This window comes from Lissotriton helveticus, chromosome 9 (genome assembly GCF_964261635.1).
Source record: "Lissotriton helveticus chromosome 9, aLisHel1.1, whole genome shotgun sequence".
Lineage (NCBI taxonomy): Eukaryota > Metazoa > Chordata > Amphibia > Caudata > Salamandridae > Lissotriton > Lissotriton helveticus.
In genome coordinates, this window is record NC_136070.1 from 146620025 (window position 1) to 146642988 (window position 22964).

The 22964-nt window shown below is 41.0% G+C and overlaps 1 protein-coding gene across 1 annotated transcript in view; it reads left to right on the plus strand.

Annotated features, from left to right (window-relative positions):
• Positions 1–18023, plus strand: part of LOC144781040 (HAUS augmin-like complex subunit 2) — a 62864-nt gene extending 44841 nt beyond the window's left edge. Inside the window, exons 4-7 of the mRNA XM_078659658.1 lie at positions 3012–3144; positions 13761–13869; positions 16941–17459; positions 17660–18023. Coding sequence (XP_078515784.1) covers positions 3012–3144; positions 13761–13869; positions 16941–17126 — 428 coding nt within the window. The 3' untranslated portion in view covers positions 17127–17459; positions 17660–18023. The remainder of the gene's footprint in view (positions 1–3011; positions 3145–13760; positions 13870–16940; positions 17460–17659) is intronic.
• The last annotated feature ends 4941 nt before the right edge of the window (positions 18024–22964 follow it).

Sequence of the window (22964 nt, forward strand, 5' to 3'; positions counted from 1 at the left end):
TCTTATCGAGCTTGTCAGTGAAGAGTTGTGCGAATGGTCTTTTTCACCATCTACCCTGATGAACAAGGCGATAAAGTTAGGTCATGAAGGATATTTGTTGGTTTGTAACAACAAAGGGAAAGTAAAGGATTGGTTTTGGTGGCCAGATATCAACATGAGTATTAAAAAGATGGTACGTGAATATGTAGCATGCATGGAGTAGAATGGATAACCGAAGGCAGTTACAATTATTGGCAGAGTCCTATATATCAAAATGTGTGATTGGGCCAACGGAAACATCATTCTTAATCGCGGCCAATACTGATTTAGGGAGCGAGCAAATACTGTAGAGCAGTGCCTTAACCTCAGTCTGGTCATAGACAAATACACCATTGTCAAGCACTGCCCTCTGTACCTGACGTTTGTGGACCGGTCAACAACGTTTGACTGTGTTAATCAGTCCAAGTTATGACGGTCCCTGCTCGAGCTGGGGTTAGATGAGATGATTAGTTTTCTTTTCACCCTTCACAAGACTATGTCTGCAAAGGTCAGATTGGGCCCTGTGGAGAACTTTCAGATCTGTTTCCCATGTCATTGAGTGTGTGGCAGGGGTGTGTTGTTGCCCCCCTTTTGTTTATAGTATGTATCATTGAGTTAAGCCCTACCCGTAGCAGGGCTCAACCCCAGACGTCCTAATGATAGAAGGTGCCCCATTGCCTGCATTGTTATATGCTGACTATGTGGTTTTGAAGGCCCGCACGCCGAAGCGTTTACATCTTCTCGTTGCTTCTTTTGCTTAGGTTACTAAACACTCTAAATCCTATATTATGGCCTTTGGCCCAAAACAACCACGTTTTTCCTCTTAGCTGTTGATAAGAATTGGTTTGAAAGGACGAGTAGTTTTTTTTTACTTAGGGATTATGTTTGACTCCTCCTAATAACCCTTCTATACATCCCAATGCCATCTGGTGGTAACTCAATGATGCCCACTCTTGAGATCTATAAGGTCCAGTGCATTGCCATTGCTACGTATTGGGCAGGGGTCCGGGCTTTTGCCAACTGTACACCTATGTAGAACGAGGAGAATCGCTTTTGCAGGTGGCATCTTTCTGTACCCCCTTTGTCACCTCACTGTATACAGCACAAATACTATATTGAGTCTCATATACAATTTGGCCCGATTGCCTTGTGGCTTTCGATTTGGCTTAGCCCTGTAGCTAGACTCTACCAATCAGTTACTAAAGACTGTCTGTTTGCGTGACAAGGGCCTTAGAATACCTTGACTCGCCTATGTGCGCTAAACTCTTGTAGGGCTCGGACAATCATTGCTTGTTTCATAATCCCACACTCACTAGGGCAGAAGATAAGACAAAGGTTAATCAAAACAAAAAATCCTTTGCCTTTCTCGGGAAGCTGTGGAGTGTGGAAAATCTTCACTATTAGCATATGTTTGTTTGAAAGGGAACCCTCGGTTAGCATCTTATCTTTCTCTGCCCCAAAGATATTGAGAAAGGTCATTGTTGTATCGATTCAGGACTGGGACCATTTTAATATGCTTTGTTTTCTGCTGGGGTTTGATGAGGATACCCCTGCAAGTACCTGCCCCAGCAAATCTCTCCAGACCTTATTGGACATTGTACATTTTAGTAGGAGATTTGTAATTCCTTACAGAATAAGTTTAAATGCTGCCACTGCAGAGTAGCACTAAGGTTTTTGCAATTTATAGGAGACAAGGAGTCTGGTTTAGTGTGAGGCTCTTTCTAAAATTAGCCATATGTTTGAGAAGGAGTATGGTTCGTTAACCATTGATAGTCGGATGTGTCCTTACTACATACTAATATGACTGTTGCAGCTCAGTAAGTAGTTGTATGTTTTTAAATTCTGTATGTTGATGAAATTTTATATTAGCACAGTCGTTTGAATTGATGAATTTATATGATACCTACTCTGTTATTATGATTGTTTTCATTTTTCTTTTACTTTTATGGATGTCTCTGACGTTTGAATAAAGTTTTAATTAGTTGTTTGATACAGAAGGCACTTAATCTGCCATTTGTTTAAGTACCATGTTGAGCTCTGCGGGGGTGGGGGGACAAAGTTAGTTTTGATGCAGTAAATCGTCTGAGGTATGAATTTAGATCAACTTAACACCTTGTGATCATGGTCATAACTTTTCGAAGTGACGCCCAGTGAGCGACAAGAGCACTGAGCTCCGATCATAATAATTTGGGCACTTATACTTATAGTGTAGCAACACGAGGTTTAAGTTGTCCGGTAAACGTGGAGAGTTTGTTTCTTATTATCTTTGTTTTGTAAGGAGGGGTTGTAGTATAGAATTTAAAAGTATTGTGGACTGAAATTAGTACCGTAAGAGTTGTCAAAAAGATATGATAAATAATATAATCTTTTGGGTTTTATAGAGTTCATTTGTACACAGACTCCTGTGTACCTGGGATATTACAATAAAAGATTTCTCTCTAACCTTGAGTGGAGCACTTAATTCAATTGTTCCTTTAAGAAATATTCCCCCATCAGTAAAGATCTTCCTGGTCCCTCTTGTTCCATGACCTGTACATAGAGAAAACATTCTCCCTCATACCCTTTCCCTTCCTACTCATTTTATACAATTCTTTGTTTCTGTAGGTTTGTTATAAAAGTACTTCGCTTCATTGATTATCAATTTAGTTAATTATCACATATGGAAAGAGAAAATTGTAGATTTACAAAACTCCTTATCAGAACGAGCACGAAAGCAAATATAATCTTTAAACATGAAGCAGTAATGTGATTTACACCCATCAAACCATCATTATCTTTTTGCCTTCCCTGTACTATGGACTTCTTAAGGTACTCGCAGTGTAAATTGGCATGACTTCCTTCAGCACATTGAAATGGGAGAAATAGTTATAGACCATCACTGTTTGGGGAATACTAGGTGCTCAGATGTGATGCTAAGCGGGGATGGTTGAGTCGAAGTTCACGATATTGACTGTACTCTGTTTATGAATATCTTCTTTATCCACAAACTTCAGGACAAAAGTGTGAAGCTCTGCAAGCAATGAACACCCATCTGGATGCAGTGCTTAAGGAAAAGAGATCCCTGAGACAGAGGCTGGCAAAACCCCAGTGCCAAGAGAACCTGCCTATTGAAGCCACCTGCCACAGGTAATCATGCAAAGATGGAGTTATATGATAAGAAAGTACAAAGCTTAAGGCCACATTCCAGAGTTTTAAAAATTAGCACCCAACGCAAACATTGAAACGTAACCATTTTTTTTTAAAAAGCCATCTCGTACTGCGCCCCCCTTCCTTAGGAAAACTGGCACTACTAATTTTGACGTTTATGAAAGAATTTAATACTTTCCTAATCTCAATGCATTTCATCACCCCTGACCTCAGACCCAGTGAGACCTGTGTACACCTGGATAATGTAGACATTAGGAGCTTTGTGGAAACTGCAAATAAGATGTTTTGCTGATGTAGTTTTTCTTACATGAACACAGACAACTTTGTTACCAGTTTTGTTTGTAAACGCCGACCTAAGTTTCCATAACTCCGAGTAAGTGGCACGCACTGACTGGATCTATATAATGCACGCTGCTACATCCAGGTTTAGGACCCTACAAAATAAATGCATAAGATAAACGAATACATAGAAGCTTTAGCCGTAGTAGACTGAAACCATCTGCTCTCGGCTCCCTCTGCATGAGAGCAGCCATCTTGTGTCAGGAGAGTAACTGGGATCAAGAATTGAGCAATTCGCTAAAAAATGATTTAAGGCAAATCATTAAAAAAAATTTCAGAGCAACTTTATTGATTCACGACTAGAAGCACAGATCAGCCAAGAGGCGTTTGGAAACATGTTTAAATTAAGCCCACTCCTGCCATCACCTCGAATGCTTTGCTACCACAATCTAATATTTGACCAGGCATATTGATAGTTGATAAATATCTTGAATGACCTATGTTTAGTGGTGTGTTTCAGATGTTTCATAGGCAATGTCAATCTATTAGGGGCATTTGATATTTTGTATCAATCTATTCAACATGTGTAATTTTAGCTTGAATCGTACCATTTGATTTTACAAGTGTTTCCAATGAAATCTCTGGCTTATTTTTATTAACTGTAGTTGTATTACAAGAGTTTACCATAATTGTGCTTCCTGCTAATCTTTTTTCTTAAATGTAGTAGTTTTTTGGGTTCTTCTTTGGTGATCTATAGTACTGCAAGCTTTAGTGGTGAATTAATCATTTATTAATGTTGTCATACTTTGATATCCATGCAGCATTTGCTTTAAATCTTCTGAAGAGTTCGGACTTTTGGATATAGGAATATGCAAGCGAAGCAGGATGCTAATTAAATCCTAGATTGAGAGCTTTGTACAGGAAGCCAGCACAAGCTTCTTGCTTGTCCATGGTCCCACACCTGTGCTTAGGAATCGCCAATCAGTCCAGTTGTTATGTTTCTTCACCTATCATCAATATGTAAAGGAAGGTTTCTCATGACCCCAACTTTTTTCAGATTTGCCTCTTTTTGCTTTCTCCAGTTCATGGACACTGCATGTTTTTGCTACATTTTCCAGTTTCATTTCACTAAAAAATAAAGAAATTGTCTCCTTCCCTGCATGCCTTTGAAATCCAGCATGTGGTCCAACAGTTTTTCTTGCGGTTCGTTTTCCATTTCCAATTGGCTAAAAAACAAATCTCTCTTCTCTGTAAGCCGTTTAAAACCATCTTTAAGTGATATAGACAGTGCAGTAGTTTTTCTGTGGCTCATCCTCACAAGGTTTGCCGGCCTCGTTCGTGCAATTTTCCATCAATGACTTTGTATCCTTTCTGTGCATTACGCTGTCCAGTTAGGTAGGACAAAAATTATGTTGATGTCTAAAATTGGTCTAGTCCAGCCGGAAACATCAACTTTGTGACCAAGCAAGGCATGTTGCAGAGGAAAATCGGGACCTAGCACAGTGCCTTTTATTTTCCATTCAGAAGGCACTCCCTGGAGCTGACACAATTGCAGGTACGTCTTGGGAAAGGGTCCAGGTGTTGACCTGTGGTATTGTACACCCTGTTCAAACCTTGTATGGTACTGCAGAGCAGCGCTTCTGCTGGGGTCGGAGCACTTTGGGATTGAATATGGATGCTGAGTCGATATGCCATATGCAATTGAAGAGGACCTTCATAGCCTCATTCTGGCAGAGCTAGACTTGGCGACAATGCAGTGGCATCACTTTTGCTATTCTGCTCTTGATCGCTGCCTCAACCCTTAACTTGATTCTTTGACTTAATGTTTATGACCCATGTAGCTCATTCAAATAACCTGGTAGACTCCTGAAATCACTTTTCATTTGCAATCGCTCCCTCACTGAACCAACCAGAGGTATTTCCTCCTTAAAGACAGAGGAAGTAAGGACTCAGTATGTTGTACGTGTTGATAAATAGTAATAACAATAAATTCAGGATTTGTAAAGTGCGGCAAATTACCAATTAGGGTCGCAAGTCGCTGAATTATAGTCGCATGAAGATTTCATGATTTGCCTAGAATCACAGGATGTTGAGCCGACGAGGGACTCGAACCTGGTTCCAACCGGCTCCGAAGTCGCCAGCTCAGGCCATTATGCCACATCCTCTCCCTTATACACTCCCATACCGCATCAGTTCTTTCAGAAACATCATCATATAGAATTTGGCCAACTTTATCACACTAGACGCTTAACCTATCATGTTCTACATCACTATCAGGCACATGCATCAATGTAGGCTTTTGCGATTCCTTAATTGCGATTATTAAGGAATCGCAATTAAGAAATTGCAAAAGCCTATGCATGTAGGAATCGCTATAAAATTAGCGATTCCCAAACATTCCTTAATTCGGACTTGCAAATTGCGAGTCGCAATTAAGGAATGCCTTCCCATTCATTCCTATGGGCCTGTTGCACCCCTGAAATTGTGCACACATGTTGCGCATACACATGCCTCCAGGGCATGTGTGTGTTTGTAACCTACAACTGAAGTGCATTTTTCAAAGTTTTTGCAAATTACCATCAAGTTCCGTTTGATGGTAATTTGCACCCCCTAGTAGCAAAATCGCTATATTAAAGTGGTTCTTGCATTGCATTTAAGGAATCTCAATTTGCGATTCCTTAAATGCAATTGCAATCTGAGAAATCACAATTAATTGAGAATTCTCAAATTGCGAGTTCCTTGAACCTTGATGCATCGCAAATGCCCTTTTTGCGGGCGCAAGCGGCCTATTTTTGCGAATCACACCGTTTGCGCTCGCAAAAATGGTTGATGCATGTGCCTGGGTATCTTTACTATTTCATGTTCTTGATATAAGACATGCGTATAGGTATAAGCGTATTTACCTCTTTATGACCTCAACACAACATCATTCAGCTGCTCTTAATCATACTGCATTATCCCTGCATATACAAATTATTGTTTTGCCATGTATGCTGGCTATGCAGTTCATTGGGCAATGTTGTACCCTTGTCTTTCTTTTGGAAATTGAACGCAATCTTTAGAACAAAAAAGACTAGGTAGTTTGTTCTTGTAAGAAATTGGAATATGTGAGGTGAGTGACTACCTACCCCAAGGAAGAATCTCAACCCTTGGCAAGTTGAACCCTCAAAGTCACTAAATTAACTTGAGCTCAATCCCCTGGTAGCTATGGCTCAGAGCAAACTTAGGGTGTAATAGTACTTAAGTCAAAAAGAAAAACAATAAAATTCCCAAACTGAATTAGAAAAGATTTAATGAACAAACTGACAAAAATAAAATAAGGGGATCCGAAGATACACATTTTAAAAGTTTTTTATAGCAGTAGCGCCAAAAAAGCACAAAGCACCAATGATAGTCAATGGTGGCAGTCAACCCGGAGTTAGGTGTAATGAGAGGCTGACCATGATGGAGCCCATGTCAGATACACCAAACAGGTTCGTACTTGTCAAAGATTTAACCTTCTGACTTGGTCTTTTAAGTTGCAATCCACCACAGGAATGCTCAGAGGAGGCACTTAGTGTCAGGCAGAGGTCAACAGCAGGGTCCAGTTCAGATCAAGTTGACATTGGTCAGTTTGGGTACTTTCAGGGAAAGGCCTCTTGCAGCTTGTTGTTCCCTGTAGCCACCTAGGAGGTCAGCCAGCTTACTCTTGGAGTTCACTTCTTTGTCCTGTGTATTAGGGTCTCCAGTGCTTCTCTCCAGTCACAGAGAGCAGCTGCAGCCCTCTTCTGATCTTTAAAAGGTCCTGAAAGTGCTCCGAAGGGGGTGCCTGTAACTGCCACATTTATGTATGGAACAGGTAGGGAGGGTGGGGTGAGTCCTGAGCTTGTTCTAACTAATGGAGTAAAAGTTACCGGGCCAACCTACCCACTTTACCAGTAATTCTTGTTTGCCTTACTGCAAACGGATTGTATTAGGCCTGGCCCTTACAGGTGACCAGGACTCCAACACGCACTACACAAATTCAATTAAACCAGTTGAACATTTTGATGCAATTTTATCAATGCATTAAATTAAATTAAATCATCACAATTACACAATTCTAGGTATACATGTTAAGGGTTATTTACAAAACAAATCATTATGTTTGCATAACGTCAATATATATTCAAAACACGTTTTTCAACAGATTCTTGTGGAAACCCAATGCATTTTGGGGCTTGAGCCCCTTCGTCAGGGGTCTGTTGACAAAAGGAAAAGGAAGAAAGGAAAAGAAGAAAGAAAGGAAACTTGGATTACTTTTGATGTATTTAGAGGGTTCTATGTTTTATAATTATTGTAGCTGATAGTATATGCCGCCTGTCTTACCTCAAATGCGAGGTGACTCAATGAATCTAAAGGTGCACAATCTGTAGTATCACTACAGTTGATCTAAAATAGGAGAATAACGGTAATCAAGAAACTATTTTTATGAAACTATTTTTATGGACTGTGTCTATAAACTAGTGTAGGATTGCCGAGTTTTTATATTCTGTACCTGAGGCTGGTTGTTTGATGCGTATCTGCAAGAAATGATAACAAAAGTGAATGCTTTCACGACTTCAAACCTAGTCAGTATCAATGCACGATAGTTTAATGGTGTCTAGCGCTCACCTGTTTTCGTCGTGTTCTCACGTTAAAGGGTTACCTTAAGGGATAAACGGGGAAAAAAATCCATTGAACATCATGATGTTTGTTCAAGGTCCATAGCGCGTTATCTAAGATTTTTTAGAAGAGGGGTTAGTGAACATGCCTTTACCTGCGAGCCTTCTTTCGATCGACCATTGGTCTCGCTTTTCAGATTTGCACGCTTTTTAGCTGTGAAAAAAGGAAATGCAGGGAAAGCGCATTAAAACGACTATTTTTCGGTGTGGGTTCAGTAACAACAAGGTTGCTTGAGGCTTCAAGAGCTCAATAAGAAGTTCGAGGCTTACCGTTTTCTAAGGACGAAATTACTCGTAGTGGCGTCTCGGGTCGAGGGTGGCGGTCGAAGCTAGTCTTCTTTGTTTATAGTCCCTTTTCGATTGCCTGCTCGCTACGTCTAACAACATGGTGATGGAAAGAGGACTCTCATTTGCTGTTTGTTAGCACGGCGGCCATGTTTGCATTTTGACCTATTAAGTGTATGAAATAACAAAGGATCTACTCCATATTCTCTATATTAAAAGAAACCTATACTGAGAAGTATAAAAGAGAAGAAGACAGAAAAACAAGTCATACATATGAGGGTGGACATTAGACAATGTGAAAAAATATCTGTATTTCTGAACATTCCTGTTTATTTGCAATCCCTCTCCAATCAGTTGTAGCATTAAGTATGAAATATGAGATTTTGCTGTCACCCCATTGATATATGTAAATGTGTCTGAACATTTTGTATCTATGCGTTTGTTGTGATATTGTGTATAAGTAAGTAGCACCGTGAATTAGAATCCCTTTGGTTCTTATTGCATATGACTTTCTACAAAAAACAGCTCATCTCCAATTTATCATTTAACCCATTTGGGATCAATGTCTGAAGTCTGCGTATCCAAAAGGTCTCCCTTTGGAGGAGAATTTTAGCATTGTCTATTCCTAGCCGTTGCGGGATCAGTTCAATGATTTGAAATCTTAATTGTGCTATTGAATGCCCTGCTTCCATCCAATGTTTTGCTATTGGTGAGGTGGAATTCTTGTTGCGAATTCGACTTTTATGCTCTGAGAGCCGTAGTTTCAATTTTCTATCCGTCTTGCCAATATACAATAGTCCACAGGGACATTTGATGGAATAAACCACGTGTTCCGAGTTGCAATTAGTGGTATGCCTCAGTTGAATTTTTTCCCCAGTACGTGGGTGCAATAGAACATTACCAGGTATAACATTATTGCAATTCTTGCAGTTGTAACATCGGGCAGTTCCTTTGTAGATTTCACGTTGGTCAGGATACCACTCCTGTTGTGACGGTTTGTTCAAGAGTTCTTTCAAATTTTGTGCTCTTTTGTAGGCAAATAGTGGTTTTTCAGCAAACAATGTTCCAAAATCATTTTCAACCTGCAGTAATTCCCATCTTTTCCGGATTATCCTTTTTATATCCCTCGAAGCTGTTGAGTATTTAGATACAAACACCAGTCTTTTATTTGCTGTTTTTGGTTTCTTCTGCAACAATTCTATTCTTGGAATAGTTTTGATTTTGTCAATATGAGCTTCCAATAGTTTCTTGGGATAACCTCTGTCTTGGTATCTTTGTTTTTGTTCTTCCAAATTTTTATCACAAATTATATTGTCCGAGGATATCCTCTTTATCCTCATAAATTGTGACACTGGGAGGTTGTTGATTAGACTTGCAGGATGAAAGCTTCCATATAACAGTGCTGTGTTTTTGTCTGTTGCTTTCTTGTAAAGACTTGTGCGTATACTGTCTCCCACTATCTCCACCATGACATCAAGAAATGGTAACGCTGAAGGGCTGGTGTGATGAGTAAATTTGATTCTTGAATTTGCTAAATTCAAGCTTATGATGTTTAGAATGAGCTCAGATGTTGGTCGCTTCCAAATTATGAAGATATCATCTATATATCTTTTGTAGTATACGATTCCTTCTTGCCAAGTGAGATCCTCCAGTATGTAATCTAATTAAAATGTAGCCATGAAAATATTTGCATATATGCATGCTCCAGGGAATCCCATCGCTGTTCCAGTGAGCTGGATGTAATATTCATCCAACCACGAAAAGTAACTGTTTTCTAAGCAAAATTCTAACAGTTGTAGGATTATGCATTTGAGTCCCTCGGGCTTGTCATGTCTGAGTAATGCCCATTCTATGGCTTCCAGTCCTTGTTTATGCGGGATTGATGTGTACAGGTATGTAACATCTATTGTACATAAGATCCATTCCTTACATCCTTCTGTTTGAATTGTTGAGAGGCTTCTTAGAAAGTCCGATGTATCTTCTAGGTATGTCGGCCACTGACGGATAAATGACTGCATATGGGCGTCAATGTATATCCCCAGGTTTTCAAAAATTGATGAACATCCAGATACTATGGGTCTGAAGGGAGGATTGTGTAGGTCCTTATGAATCTTAGGCAAGAAATATATCTTCGGTCTTCTAGGATAAACTTGTCTCAGGTAGCGTTTAGTTGTGTTATCGATCCAACCTAACTCTTCTGCTTTATCAAGAATATTGTCCAATAGTTGCACAATTCCTGTGTTACGGTCTTGATCTAGTTTAGCATATGTGTTGACATCCTGAACATGTTCGTTACCCTTTTGTGTGTAGAAGTCCGCATCCATTAGGACTATTCCTCCTCCTTTATCCGCCTTTTGAATTACAATTGATTTGTTTTTCGCCAAAGTTTGCAAAGCACTGCGTTCAGCTCTAGTTAAGTTATTCAATTTACTCCTGTATTGTATCTTGCTCATATCTGCTTTTACCAGAGTTTCGAATGTATCGAGACTTTTGTTGGAGATTGGAGCTAGGAAGGTACTTTTAGGTTTGAACATAGTTGTGGAATTGTCTTCTGTTTCAATAGGATTCACTATTGTGAAAAAGTGTTTTAGTCGTAGGATCCTCATGAATTTAAAAAAAGCTACTTCTGTTTCTAACTCATTAGTACGATAAGTGCTCACAAAAGTTGTTCCTTTATTCAGTAATTTTTCTTCAAATTTGGACAAAGAGTATTTGGAGATATTAATTACGAGGTTTTGGTCTGGCTCCGTAGACCCGTTTTCCTCTCTCGTTCCTTTTTTTTTTTCCTTTTCCTCTTCGCGTTTTTTGTCGCTCTGCTGAGTGGTAGACTGATCTGGTGGTTTGCTTTGAGGTTGATCCTGCTCTAAAAAAGCATTAGTAGATGATGTGGATGCCTGGTCTGCTGTTGTTGGTAATTGCGAGCTAGGTTTAGGGCGTTGTTGTTGGCCCACAGGTTGCCTCGACATATTTGTGTCGTTGTCTGATATTACACTTTCTTCGGATGAAGCGGCTTGTTGTTTTCTACCTGTGTATCGTCTTGTTGCGTAAATTTCAGCCCAGGCGTAGGCCTCATTCAACTTATAATCAATCGTATAACGTTTGAATTTACGTAGTTTTGTTTCTTGGAGCTCTTTACCGTACTTATCTAGTTTAATTTCAATCTCTTCCAAAAATGTATTCCATGGTTCTTCTTCCATTTTAGCAGATAAATCTTTCTTTATGTTGAAAATTTCTTCCTCTAGATCATTTATTGTTTTGGCAAGTTCGTCAATCAATAGTAAAATCAGGTCAAGCGAACATTTATTTAGTATCTCGTACCACTTTTCCATGAATTGGGGATTGTTGTTTAATCTATATAACATTGGTCGTATCGCCAGTCTAAGACCTCTCGGGATTCGTTTCACGCGGTGATACTGTATCAATGTTGATGCATGTAAACGTTGGTTCAATTCTCGCCTCGTTAGATATTCTAGTTGTTTTAATTGTTGTGCAGTAGATCCTCCTCGGGCATCAAAAGTCTTTGTTTCCTTGATTAGTTTGTAAATTTGGGTCGCTTCATCTGTAGTGTACACCTTAGTGTTTGCTCTGTTGTCGGTAATTCCAGCTATCGATTCAAAAGACATTTTTTTGGTGTGGTGCTAATACCCGTTGTTTGCAGTAGAGAAATAATAATGAATGTGTGCGGGTATTGCACTCAATTCCCCTTGTTATGTAGGTTTGTACGGTACTGCAAATGGACCCAAAATGCCATTTGTTAGGGCATTTTTAAAACGACAATAGCCTTTGGCCACATTCAGCTTAGGACCTGGGGGATGGGGTTAGAGAAGTGTACTCTGGTAGTCCTACTGTCTTCTCACATTTAACACTAAAATCCATTTTGACTCTGGCACTATACCCAGAGCAAACCCAGATACTGAAATCTGGTAAAACAAAGCAGGGTTCTCCATCAACCAGACGGCTTGCCATCCTGTTCTTTCTTTTTCAAGTGTGCCCCAAGTTAATATGTGGCTCACCAGAGCTCTCTAGCAGGATTTGACACTGTATTGCCAAAAAGGATGCCCTCAGCCCCCACCCTGCATATTCTGTGGAGTTCAGAGGAGTCACCTCTGTTCTTTCAGCAGCCTATTGCTTGTTCTTGGGATGTATTTAACATTTTTCACATGTTTTGAAGGCTAAGAGCTAGCAGGGACTTGTGTTTTTGCCCCCTGACAGTTCAGGCAGAGGGTAACTTTCCAAAAAGCTAATTTTCCTTAATTGGATTTTACGAACCATTAAAAATAGTGGGTTCATTCTGTTTTATTAGCTGGTCCCATTCTAGAGATACAATATTAGTATTTTAACCTCTGCTCCTATTTTCTACATAGGACAGCCAGGCCCGCCAGAGTGAATTTCGTTTAAGGGCCTTGTCACTAAAGGAACACGGCAACATTAACGTTCTACATATCCTATTTTTACATATCAAGCAGTCTACTTTGTGGCTACAAGGCTTACTTAGGAGTAAGTGATTAATATTTAAACGGGAGGTTTTTATCCGTCAAAGGGATTTTATTTAAGGGTCATAGTGCATGTTTACACTGAAACAACCAGGCTACACAGGGTAGGCCTGAAGCCATGTTTGCACTGCCGCTGTAGAGGATGGTACAATAAGTGGTGTAGTCCTCAAGTGGTATTTAACTTCCAGACCTTGGGTGCACTTTTTACACCATTTATTAGGAACTTGCAGACACGTTAGATATTGACATTCAGCACTAAGCCAATGTAACTGGTTAAAGGGGGCACAGGCACTTTTGCTGCGGGTTATCAAGTGTAAAGTGCACAACGTTTAAAGCCAGCAAAAATAAATGGTTCAACTAAAGGTCACACATTTGGGGTTACCATGCACAAAAGGCAGGTTTACTACAGTTCTTATGCAGTAAATTCCCTAATAAATCTCTGACTGTTTTGTACGAGACTCCGTGTTAGCAATTTCATTTTGTAATACCAACATGTAACCTCTACTAATTCTAGTTGTATGAAAAATGGTTTAACCCTTACAAGTTCTAGCACCCTGCACATTCGCATATTAGCTCTCGTCATCAAAATAGCTGCTTGCCTCCACTTGTGAAGGTGGGTGGGTGTACTGGTGCCACACAGTCATTGTGAAATTCTTGAGCCAGTTTCAATAGTAGAAATACTAGAAAATAGCTGGTGAAGAGTATTCATTGAGTTTTTTTCTTGTGCAACCTTAAATTCCCCTTCACATATGGCTTCCTGTAAATGAGATTCTGCACTTGCTATTTTGGTTTGTGTTGTCAACATATGTAACTTGTACTAATCCTAGTGATTTTAAAGTGTTTTTTTCTTTTGCAGGGATGTTGCAGAGCTATTAAAGCTGGGAATCACCTTTGTGGAGAAACTGGAAGTGTACCTGCAGACTGTGCGCACGATTCCTGATATAGAAGAGCATAGGAGAAAGATGGTAAGCACTGACCTTAATGTAGCCGTTGTTTGTACGCAGCATGAAGATTTAAGGAATAATCCGAAGCATCATCTATTTCACAGATTGTCAGGAGGAGGGCTGGAGAGAGGTTATCCTTGAGGCAACATAACCACAAGTTCATAGGGTGGCTTGGAGGTAGCTTTATAATAGGGTATGAGGTGTCACCAATATCAAGACATACTGACCATGCATGGTCTCAGTCAAGGCATATTAAGTTATACCTCTTTTTCACCACTAATTCACTAGCAGAACAGCTGTATGAATCCACATGTGAGACAACCGATTTACCGCAAAGGAGTCCAACTTTTGAGAGACTGGCACAGCCACCTGCCCATATTCCAAGGTACCACAGGCCTTCCAAGGATGGTGAGCAGCGTCTGCTTACGGGCTTCATTGCTGAATGCCATCCAGCTTGTACTTGCATCATGAGGGCATACTATGAGCGTTACTACACCAAACCTGCTGGTCATCTCAGATGACTAATAGCAACTGCAGGAGTCAGGTTCACTTAGGACATTACCAACCAGCCAGATACTTCTACCCAGCTTACCCCTGCACCAGGCTCACTCTCTGATAATCAGCGGTACTATGGACATATGCATCCTTAAGCTCTGCTGTCCTTTCCCACCCTGCATCTCCAAAGTCATGACCATGACCATACCTCACAGATCGTTCATGGCTTGCCTCCCAACTAGAAGCCTCCGGTCTGCTGACCGAGACCTTTTGATCGCCTGCGTGACCATCTATAAGAGGTATGATGGCCGAACTTTGCAAGTGCAGTTCAGAACTCCCTACTTTTATACCAGGCTTGAAAATGACTACGTCAAAATCAGAAATCACTTAGACTCTTTATGGTATTGGATTAATTCATTCCTCATCAGTCTTTTTCATCAGCTGAGCTGAAAATCCAACTTGATGAAATGCCTAAGACCAGTATGGCTCACCTTCGGATCCCTCCAGACCCCAATCTGGGAAGAGGGAGGAGGTGGTTCTTCATGACTGTGTGGGTTGAGGTTGTTTGCCTCTGATGTTCTGGGGTCCATGCTGCTATGGCTGTGCGAACCGGGCCAAGTACAATCCCTTGAGCACTTGACTTTAGTAGCAATGATGAGTTATCGCAGGTTTCTTGGGCATCATGTGAAGGTGCTCGAACTCACCACTCAAACACAAATCATTGCAATAATGGATTGTCCTAGCTAGTACTTTACTTAAAAGAAGAAAAGTACTTTAGTGCACAATAGAAATATGTTGTATCCGAAAATAAATATACATGATACATCTTGGTGTCCTGGTGTTGGAGTACAGTGGCGCCTCTCCCAGCTAGAGCCCCGAGTCCCCCACTCCCTTGTTGACCCAGATGAATCATCCCCTTTCAACAATGAGTAGCAAGAATCTGTGGTGCAGTTTTACCCTGGGCACTCTTACAATATTGCACAGTCAATTTGTCTTTGTTACTGAGTCTCGCCATGCGTGTATGAAAATCTGTAGATCTGGTTGTTGTCTCGCCTGCCCACTGCTTCCTTACAACTCAGACATTTACCTGCTTCTCAGGTTGAGCTTGAGACGGCAACCCTTTTAGGGCGTCTTCGTTGGTTGCACCAGTTAATCAAAGCTCTGCTCAGGATGTGCGTTTCTAGATCAATGTGGCTACTTGCAGACCTGTTCCTTAGTAGTTGTGAAGTGTCGAGTGTGTCTCACCAGGAGAGTCCGAGACCATGGCTCAGGTCACACCATGGCCTGTGGTCTATAACTTCAGATGCAGCAGCTCAGGTCATGCTTCAGTTGCTTATCTAGGGTGCAGCAGCTCACGCCATGCTGCGTCTTAAAGATTCTTCATTGGAATTGCAGAGGAGAGTCTGGATCTCTTTCATCAGCACACAGACTGCTCTCCATAATCCTTCACTCTCTATCACCCCCCTTCCCCAACCTCTCCTCCGCGCTAGGATCTGATTTGGCCCTTTGAACCGCAGATTTTTACTACTGGTCCAGTCGTCCTCCACTGTAGGGCAATAGATAAAAGGTCTGATTGCAATTATGGATTCTGAGAACATGGTCTGCTGCCACCACCACTCTGTGAGCGACACCCACGACTGGGAGGTAATCCATTGTCTGCACAACGAGGGCACACTTGGTGCACTCATCCAGGTCACATGATAGATCCAGAATCTCACGCCTATCAAGGGACAGGCATCTGTGTACACTCTAGATTAGTGTGAGCCTAGAGCCAAAAGCGAACACTAGGATACCAGATACATGGAGTCAGGCTCTCAAGGAAAGGGGGCAGCACTGTATACCATGCAGGGATAATTCCTGTCCCAACAACGTCCATCCGTGGATCCGCATTTTGACTGATTCACTGGCCCTCAGAAGCACGTACAAACGTGCCAATAAGTGAAGAAACACTCATTTAAATAGTAAAAAAAGTCAGACATCATGGCTTTCTTTGTCAGTGATTGTTAAACCTTCCGAAAAATGAAGTTTTGAGAAAATAAAGGAACAATGAGTTTGTTCCTCAACTACCTTCTTGAAACCGGCGTCCTTCAGCACTTTGCTGGTTTCTTTGTTGTTTTTGTAACTTTGATCCCCTTCTCAGTGTCCCCTAATACAAGTGGTTCATCTTCGGCTTACAAAGTAAAGAAAGGCTGGTAAAACGGGATATTTTCGTTGTTCTGTGAGGGAAAAAGCTGCAGTGGTAATGGTTGTTCTCCACCATGTGTAGATATGTGTTTAAAATGTAACAAAACCTTCCAAGCCAAGGTGGGGTGGGAGACATACTATGAATACGCTGTTTAATGTTTAAAAGGTTAGCATGCGATACGTTTATATTTGTACAGGCTTCTGTTTAGAAAATCCTTTCGTTGCTGGATTCATTATTTGTAGTTAATGGTATTTATTATGATATATTTTCACATAGAAGCTATCACTGCAGCTGTGACTTTGGCACTTGTTAAAGGACCTCCGTCCATTCTGGAGATAAACAACCCTTGATAAGCAAGTCTCCACCTACGAGTTCTTTGCCTAAAGTTTATTCCCTTTGCCTTCTTTCACAGGACAACTCCCTAGTGCGAATGGAAACCATGGAGACGGAGATGGAAGAGCTCACCGAGCAGATCTTAAAATGGAGAGCCTCCCAGAGTAAAATCCACAGTGCAGTGTTTAAAATCGACCTAGAATCCTTTTGCAACCCCACAGATACGAGTACTGCATGCTTGACTCCTGAGGACTCTGTCCAGTAACTCTGATGGTCTGTGCATATGGGGCACCTGGACGCCTCACTATAACCCTTTGGTGACTCCGAAGTCCGCTTTGAAGGCCCGGTCTGATTCTCGGAGAGAAAGGAAGGCCTCCTAGGATAGGCTAGCAGAATATTGTGTTTGTAGACTAGGGAGACTAGCATGATATATAGCTAGCAGCGAGTTGTACAACCAGGTGGTTAGTATCGATGTATACCAGCAGTGCAATCTAAAGCCACCATTGGCTTGTAACTCTGTGAAATAGAAGCTGTGGTATCCATCTACAGTTGTACAAATGTTGATGCTGCTTTGGTATTTAACTTGGTTGCAGAGACTGCTATGCTCCCTTATTTCATACAATCCATAGCAGATACATAAGTACGCTGCAATCACTGATTTTAACCCCGTCTATGCTGATGACGGCCCCCGTCTATCATGCACCACGGTGGGCGTGTGCTGATGACGGCTGGGGCTGCCATGAACCCGCCCACTTATTAAAAACGCTGCACAGGCGCAGAATCGCGGCCGCGCCCAAGGGGTTAATATTGCGCCTGCTGTTACACTGTGCCCCAAACATTCAACAGCGGTACTTTGAAATGTAACATCTGTGACAGCATAAGAAATTAGCCTTGTCCTTGTTATGGGAAGGTTTTTCTGCTTCTTTTCCTAGTGGTATTTTGTTTTGGTTCTAGTTCTCCTGCTTCGTACACGAGTTGTATCCATTGAGCAATATATTACAATATAATGATTGCCTGCAGCCTTCAAATCATTCTGTTGTGTAAAACATCAAACTACGCTCCTTGTTACTTGCAAAAATAGTTTTTCCTAATATTAGGCAGTTGTACATTCTCTGTATATAGTCGCAGATTGGTTTATAAATAAAGTATTTTTTTCATGCTCTACGCTGTACTGTTTTTTTCAACCTAGCAAGGGACTGCATACACTTGATATTCTTATCCATTAATTTCTGTTCTTAGTTTTGGAGTAAACGGTTGCCACATAAATAAAATCAAAAACTTCGCTAGCAGCTAAAGGTGTGTAAAATCAACGAACCCATGGAAGGTCTGAATTTGTCGTCCTCGTGTCCACCTGTATTGCTGGTGTGTCTCACTTCGAGTTGTTTTTGCCATCCATCTATGTAGGATTTCAGTTGTGCAACAGTACCTTTTGCAGAGTAATTTCCTAAGTTTGTGATGTGTGGAGATTGTCATTCTTTGGGCCTTGGTCACTTGCTTGGGATGCTCATTGATTTTCAGTGAGACCAGAACCTTCCCACACAGCATCACTGCTCACTGGCAAATCAATCATAATATGCTTTTTAAATGTGTAGCCTATCACTGTGATCGTGTTTTTTGGGGTTCACTTGTATTGAGTCATTCAACCCCGTTCAGTAATGAACGACTCTCCAAGACCCTGTGGTGAGGAAAGTGACTGGGGCAATTGGCAGTCCCTTTCTTCAGGCCTTATGCGCTCTGCCGCGAAGACACTATAGGACTACGTGCGTTGCCATTGGCAGTAGCATGGGATGCAATACAAACAGACTTCTGCAGCTCCTGGCAGGAGAATTCGGGAATGCAGGAACCCCCCTTACAAGGGATAGACGAGGTGCCTGAGCAGGCTCACGATGCAGAGTAAATTAGTCATCATGACAGTGGGATTAAAGCCCGTAAAGTCTGCTAGACCCCAAGCATTGTACACCTCATATGCATATCCAAGTTACAACATGAACATTCAAACAGTAGTGATGGACGTCATACAATCTCCAATATGCGATCACTGTGCAGTTGTGGGTGGGGGGTGCGTCTAGGTGGGCGGCGTTACATTGTCACTGACTTATATTGTTTTTCTAATATGTTGACTCAAGGGGGCGCTACTCTGATTATGTAATGTTTGTTTGAGAACATTTGCTTTGTACATTTTTCTATCAGTGTCAACATACATTAGATTGCCAATGGTGCCTGTCTTAAGTATGTGAAAAGTTTAAAATTAAAAAATTCAATAAACAAAAATCATCTTCAGGCCTTCTGATCATAGAAAGGCACATTTTTCTCATTTCTTTAATAGCAAGAGTGATGGGTAGTCTCATCTGCTTGAGATATGGGACTTTCGTCCAGTCTGTTTCTGGTACTTCTGTAGAAAGGAAGAACAGTGCTTTTGACACAACTCTACCCTGTTCTCTTTAGCTATCACAGACTATTGTGCCATGACTTCCCCGTCTTCTCTGGTTTTGAAACCACACCAGTCCAGCTGTCTGGGCTCAGCAATAAGTTCTTGTAGCATGGAGAGATTCTTTGAAGGCCATCTTCGCCATCTACCACACACTACATGAACTAAGACTTTATATTCCTGTTGGCCCAGATTGAGTCAAGGATCAGAAGCCCAAAGGCCCATCTCCCTGTTTACGTTCTGAATTATTATTGACGTGGAGACTCAACTTTTTCTAAAGCAGACAACCTAACTATAAGAACTTTTGAACACTCCTTAGCACACGTTACAGTATTCAGCATGAATTTCACATGTGTATTCCACTCATACATAGGTTATGCGAAAAGAATTGTGCGAGGTCCTTGTAAGTCAGGTTTGTTCAGCAGGTGTTGTTTTTATTTTTCGATCGATGTCACAGCCAACACGTGTTTCGTCAGTAGGGGATGTAACCCTTGACTTTTTCAAGGCTGTTAAGTGAAAAAAGAGTAATGGTTTTGTGACACTCTTGGTTCAGTCTGAACAAATTGTTATTGTACATTACTTTATGTTACATTGACATACGGTGGTGGGTCTTATTTACAGTGCTCATATACATATGTGGGTATTAACTAAAGGGAAGTTGTATTAAGGAAGCAACTTCAATTATACATGATTTGCCCTCAGAAATTTAGAGTTTTGTCCAGTGCGCCCATTGAGATATCGAGAAACCAGTGAGTTGTTTTGTCATGCTTCTTACTTGTAATCGTGCATTGTGAGTACTTATTTTCAGGGTGAAGACTTCAGTTTATGAGGTTGAGATTTGTGTTATAGTGGCATGCATGATGTAAAATATGAAATAAGTGCTCGGGGTACCTATTTTCCTCGAGTGTTCCTTTTTCTGGGTGAAGAGAAATAGATCAAAATGGGATTTTTAGATAGATTCTCAGCTTTTTATCGGTGCAGTAACTAGGTTATGTTGTCTGTGAACTGGTTATACTCTGTTACTCACCTTCCTTGAGGTGATAATTCCAACCCTCGAAGGGGTATCTGTTAGGGGACTTCGGTTCGTCTATGGGTTATTCTTCCAGTAAACGCCCCAGTATTGGTGTGTTTTGAGGCAGCTGTAAATCAATATGGAATTTATTGAGATTTTGTCTAGTAGTAATTCTAATTATTTACACTGAATATATGCCATTCTATCCTTGGGTAGGTGAAATAGCCTCTGTACGGCTGCTAAACAAGTGTCAGGTGGTCCTTGACATCTGCTTTGTATAGTATTTTGTTGCATGCGGTCCTCACCGTCAGTGAGTTACTTAGGCAGGGTTTATAGTTTCTATATGTGTCAATTGGCTATAGTTATCAACAAGTGCCATTCGCATGTGAGCTCCAATACTGAGCTATTTAACAGGGTAATATTATGTTAACCCTATTTATACACGTTCCGTTATGCCCCTTATGGGAGCAAGAGAGCCCAAGCAGCATGGTTAGGCTGCCGGTCCTTCCACATGCGCCCGTACCCCCATTTGTTCTAGTCCTGTGTGGTCTTACCTTTCGCTGTTCGCGCTATCTCATTCTCGACTGTCCCCGCTGCTCCGTGTTTTGGTTGCAGTAATCTGTCTCTTGTGTTTCGCGCTACTGTATTAAACCGGTAACGCCCTATGTCACGTGATGCGTGATCGTTCCTGTTTAGTCTTGTTGAAGTTAGTGGGATGTAACCTCACTAACACAGCGGCCATCTTATCCTATCTAATAAGATATGACAGAATAAAGATTGGGGTCTCCACTTGACCCGTTTGCCACTATATTATCCTGATAGTCTAATTATTATGGTTATTCGGCAATGTGGTTTTCACCTATCTTTTATTCAGCCTATTTTTCGTAATTAGTGTCGTTGGTAGTCTGGGGGGGGGAAAAGTGCTCGTATATGCTTAGCGTTGTGCATACAGTATTATTGTGCAAAACAGTTTCTATTTGTTTGTCCACATTGGGTAGTGTCTGTTTTTGGTGAGTGGTGATCGTGATTAGTGTCCACTCGTTTTTTTATGCGCAGTGCTTCCCATCTATAAGTGTTACTACTATAGTGGTATAGTTCGTATTCTCCATACAAAATGGGTGCAGTACAATATTTGCCACAAGGTGGTCTTATCATCATTATCATAGCAGTACAATTTTTGCCACAAGGTGGTCTTATCAGCATTATAGTAGCAGTGCTTATAATGACACTATCATACATTGTTGATTTAGTGCACACACATTAATGTCTATTGTAAAGTTACATAGGGTGGTCGTCATTGTACATGTTAGTAAAGTCAAAAATGTGTATCTGCTAACTATTAAGGGTAAATGTGAGATGGTATATATTCATTTATTGGCAGTGCAGTATACATATACTGTTAGTAGACCCATGTCATTCTTTCCCTGTCTGGATATGGTGTTGTCAGTTATGTTCCCAAGAAAAAATGATACTCTGGGTCTATGTTAAGACCGTGTTCCACGCTTTTCAGAGTCATGATCCAAGTTGCTTCTCTTCTGCGTAATGTCAGTTCCCTATTACCTCCTCTTGGATTACAGGGGGTGTGTTCAAAACCAAAGTATTTGAAGGAGTGGTTGGTAGTTTGTGCAGGGCATACGGACATATGTGCAGCTACAGGGTATCGCATGTCTCCTTGTTTCACTGCCCTGATGTGTTCATTTATCCTGTCCCTTAGTGGTCTCTTGGTGCTGCCTACATATCTTTTTCCACATTTGCAGTCTAGAGCGTAAACTACATATTTGGTTAGACAGTTTATGGTACTAAGGATACAGTATTTTTTGGTGTCTGTTGTTCCTTGGAAATCTTTTTTCTTTTTGTAAGCCCATTTGCAGGCTGCGCAGCCTGCACAGCCGTAGAACCCTGGTTCTGATAGCCATGTGTTCTTTTTGTGTATATGGGGATAACTGGGACTTAGTATATTTTTCAATGTTTTCCCTCTTCTGAAGGTTATTGTTGGTCTCTCTGTTATGTGTCCCCTTAGCATAGTGTCTGACCTCAGTAGATGCCAGTGTCTGTTTAGACTCTTTCTTAGGATTGTTGCCCAGTTGTTGTAACCAGTTACGAGTCTAATTTTGTCATCTGTTCTTATCTGGCTCTGCTGTTTGTCCCTTAGTGTGTCTGTTCTGCTTACTGTGTCTATTCTTTCAGCTGCTTTTAGCAGATTGTTCCTTTTGTACCCTCTGTTCTCAAATCTTTTGATCACCCCTTTCTTCTGGGTTTGGAATTCAGTTTCATTGCTGCAATTGCGGCGGGTCCTAATTAGTTCTTCATAAGGGATTGCTCTTTTTTGATGTTCTGGATGTGCACTAGTAGCATGTAATAGGGAATTGCAAGCCGTGCTTTTCCTAAATAGTCTGCTTTGAATTGTTTCTTTCTTTATATAGAATTCTACATCTAGAAAAGCCAGTTTTTTATTGCTAAATTCCATTGTGAATTTTATATTTTGATCATTGTGGTTCAGGTACTCATGGAATTGATGTAGTTTCTCAGTTGTGCCTGTCCAAATCATGATGCAGTCATCGATGTATCTGCCCCAGAACAGTATATCATCGTTCCATTCTGATGCCGGTGCGCCCCAGATTCTAGTTTCTTCGAATCTCCCCATTACTAAATTCACGTATGAG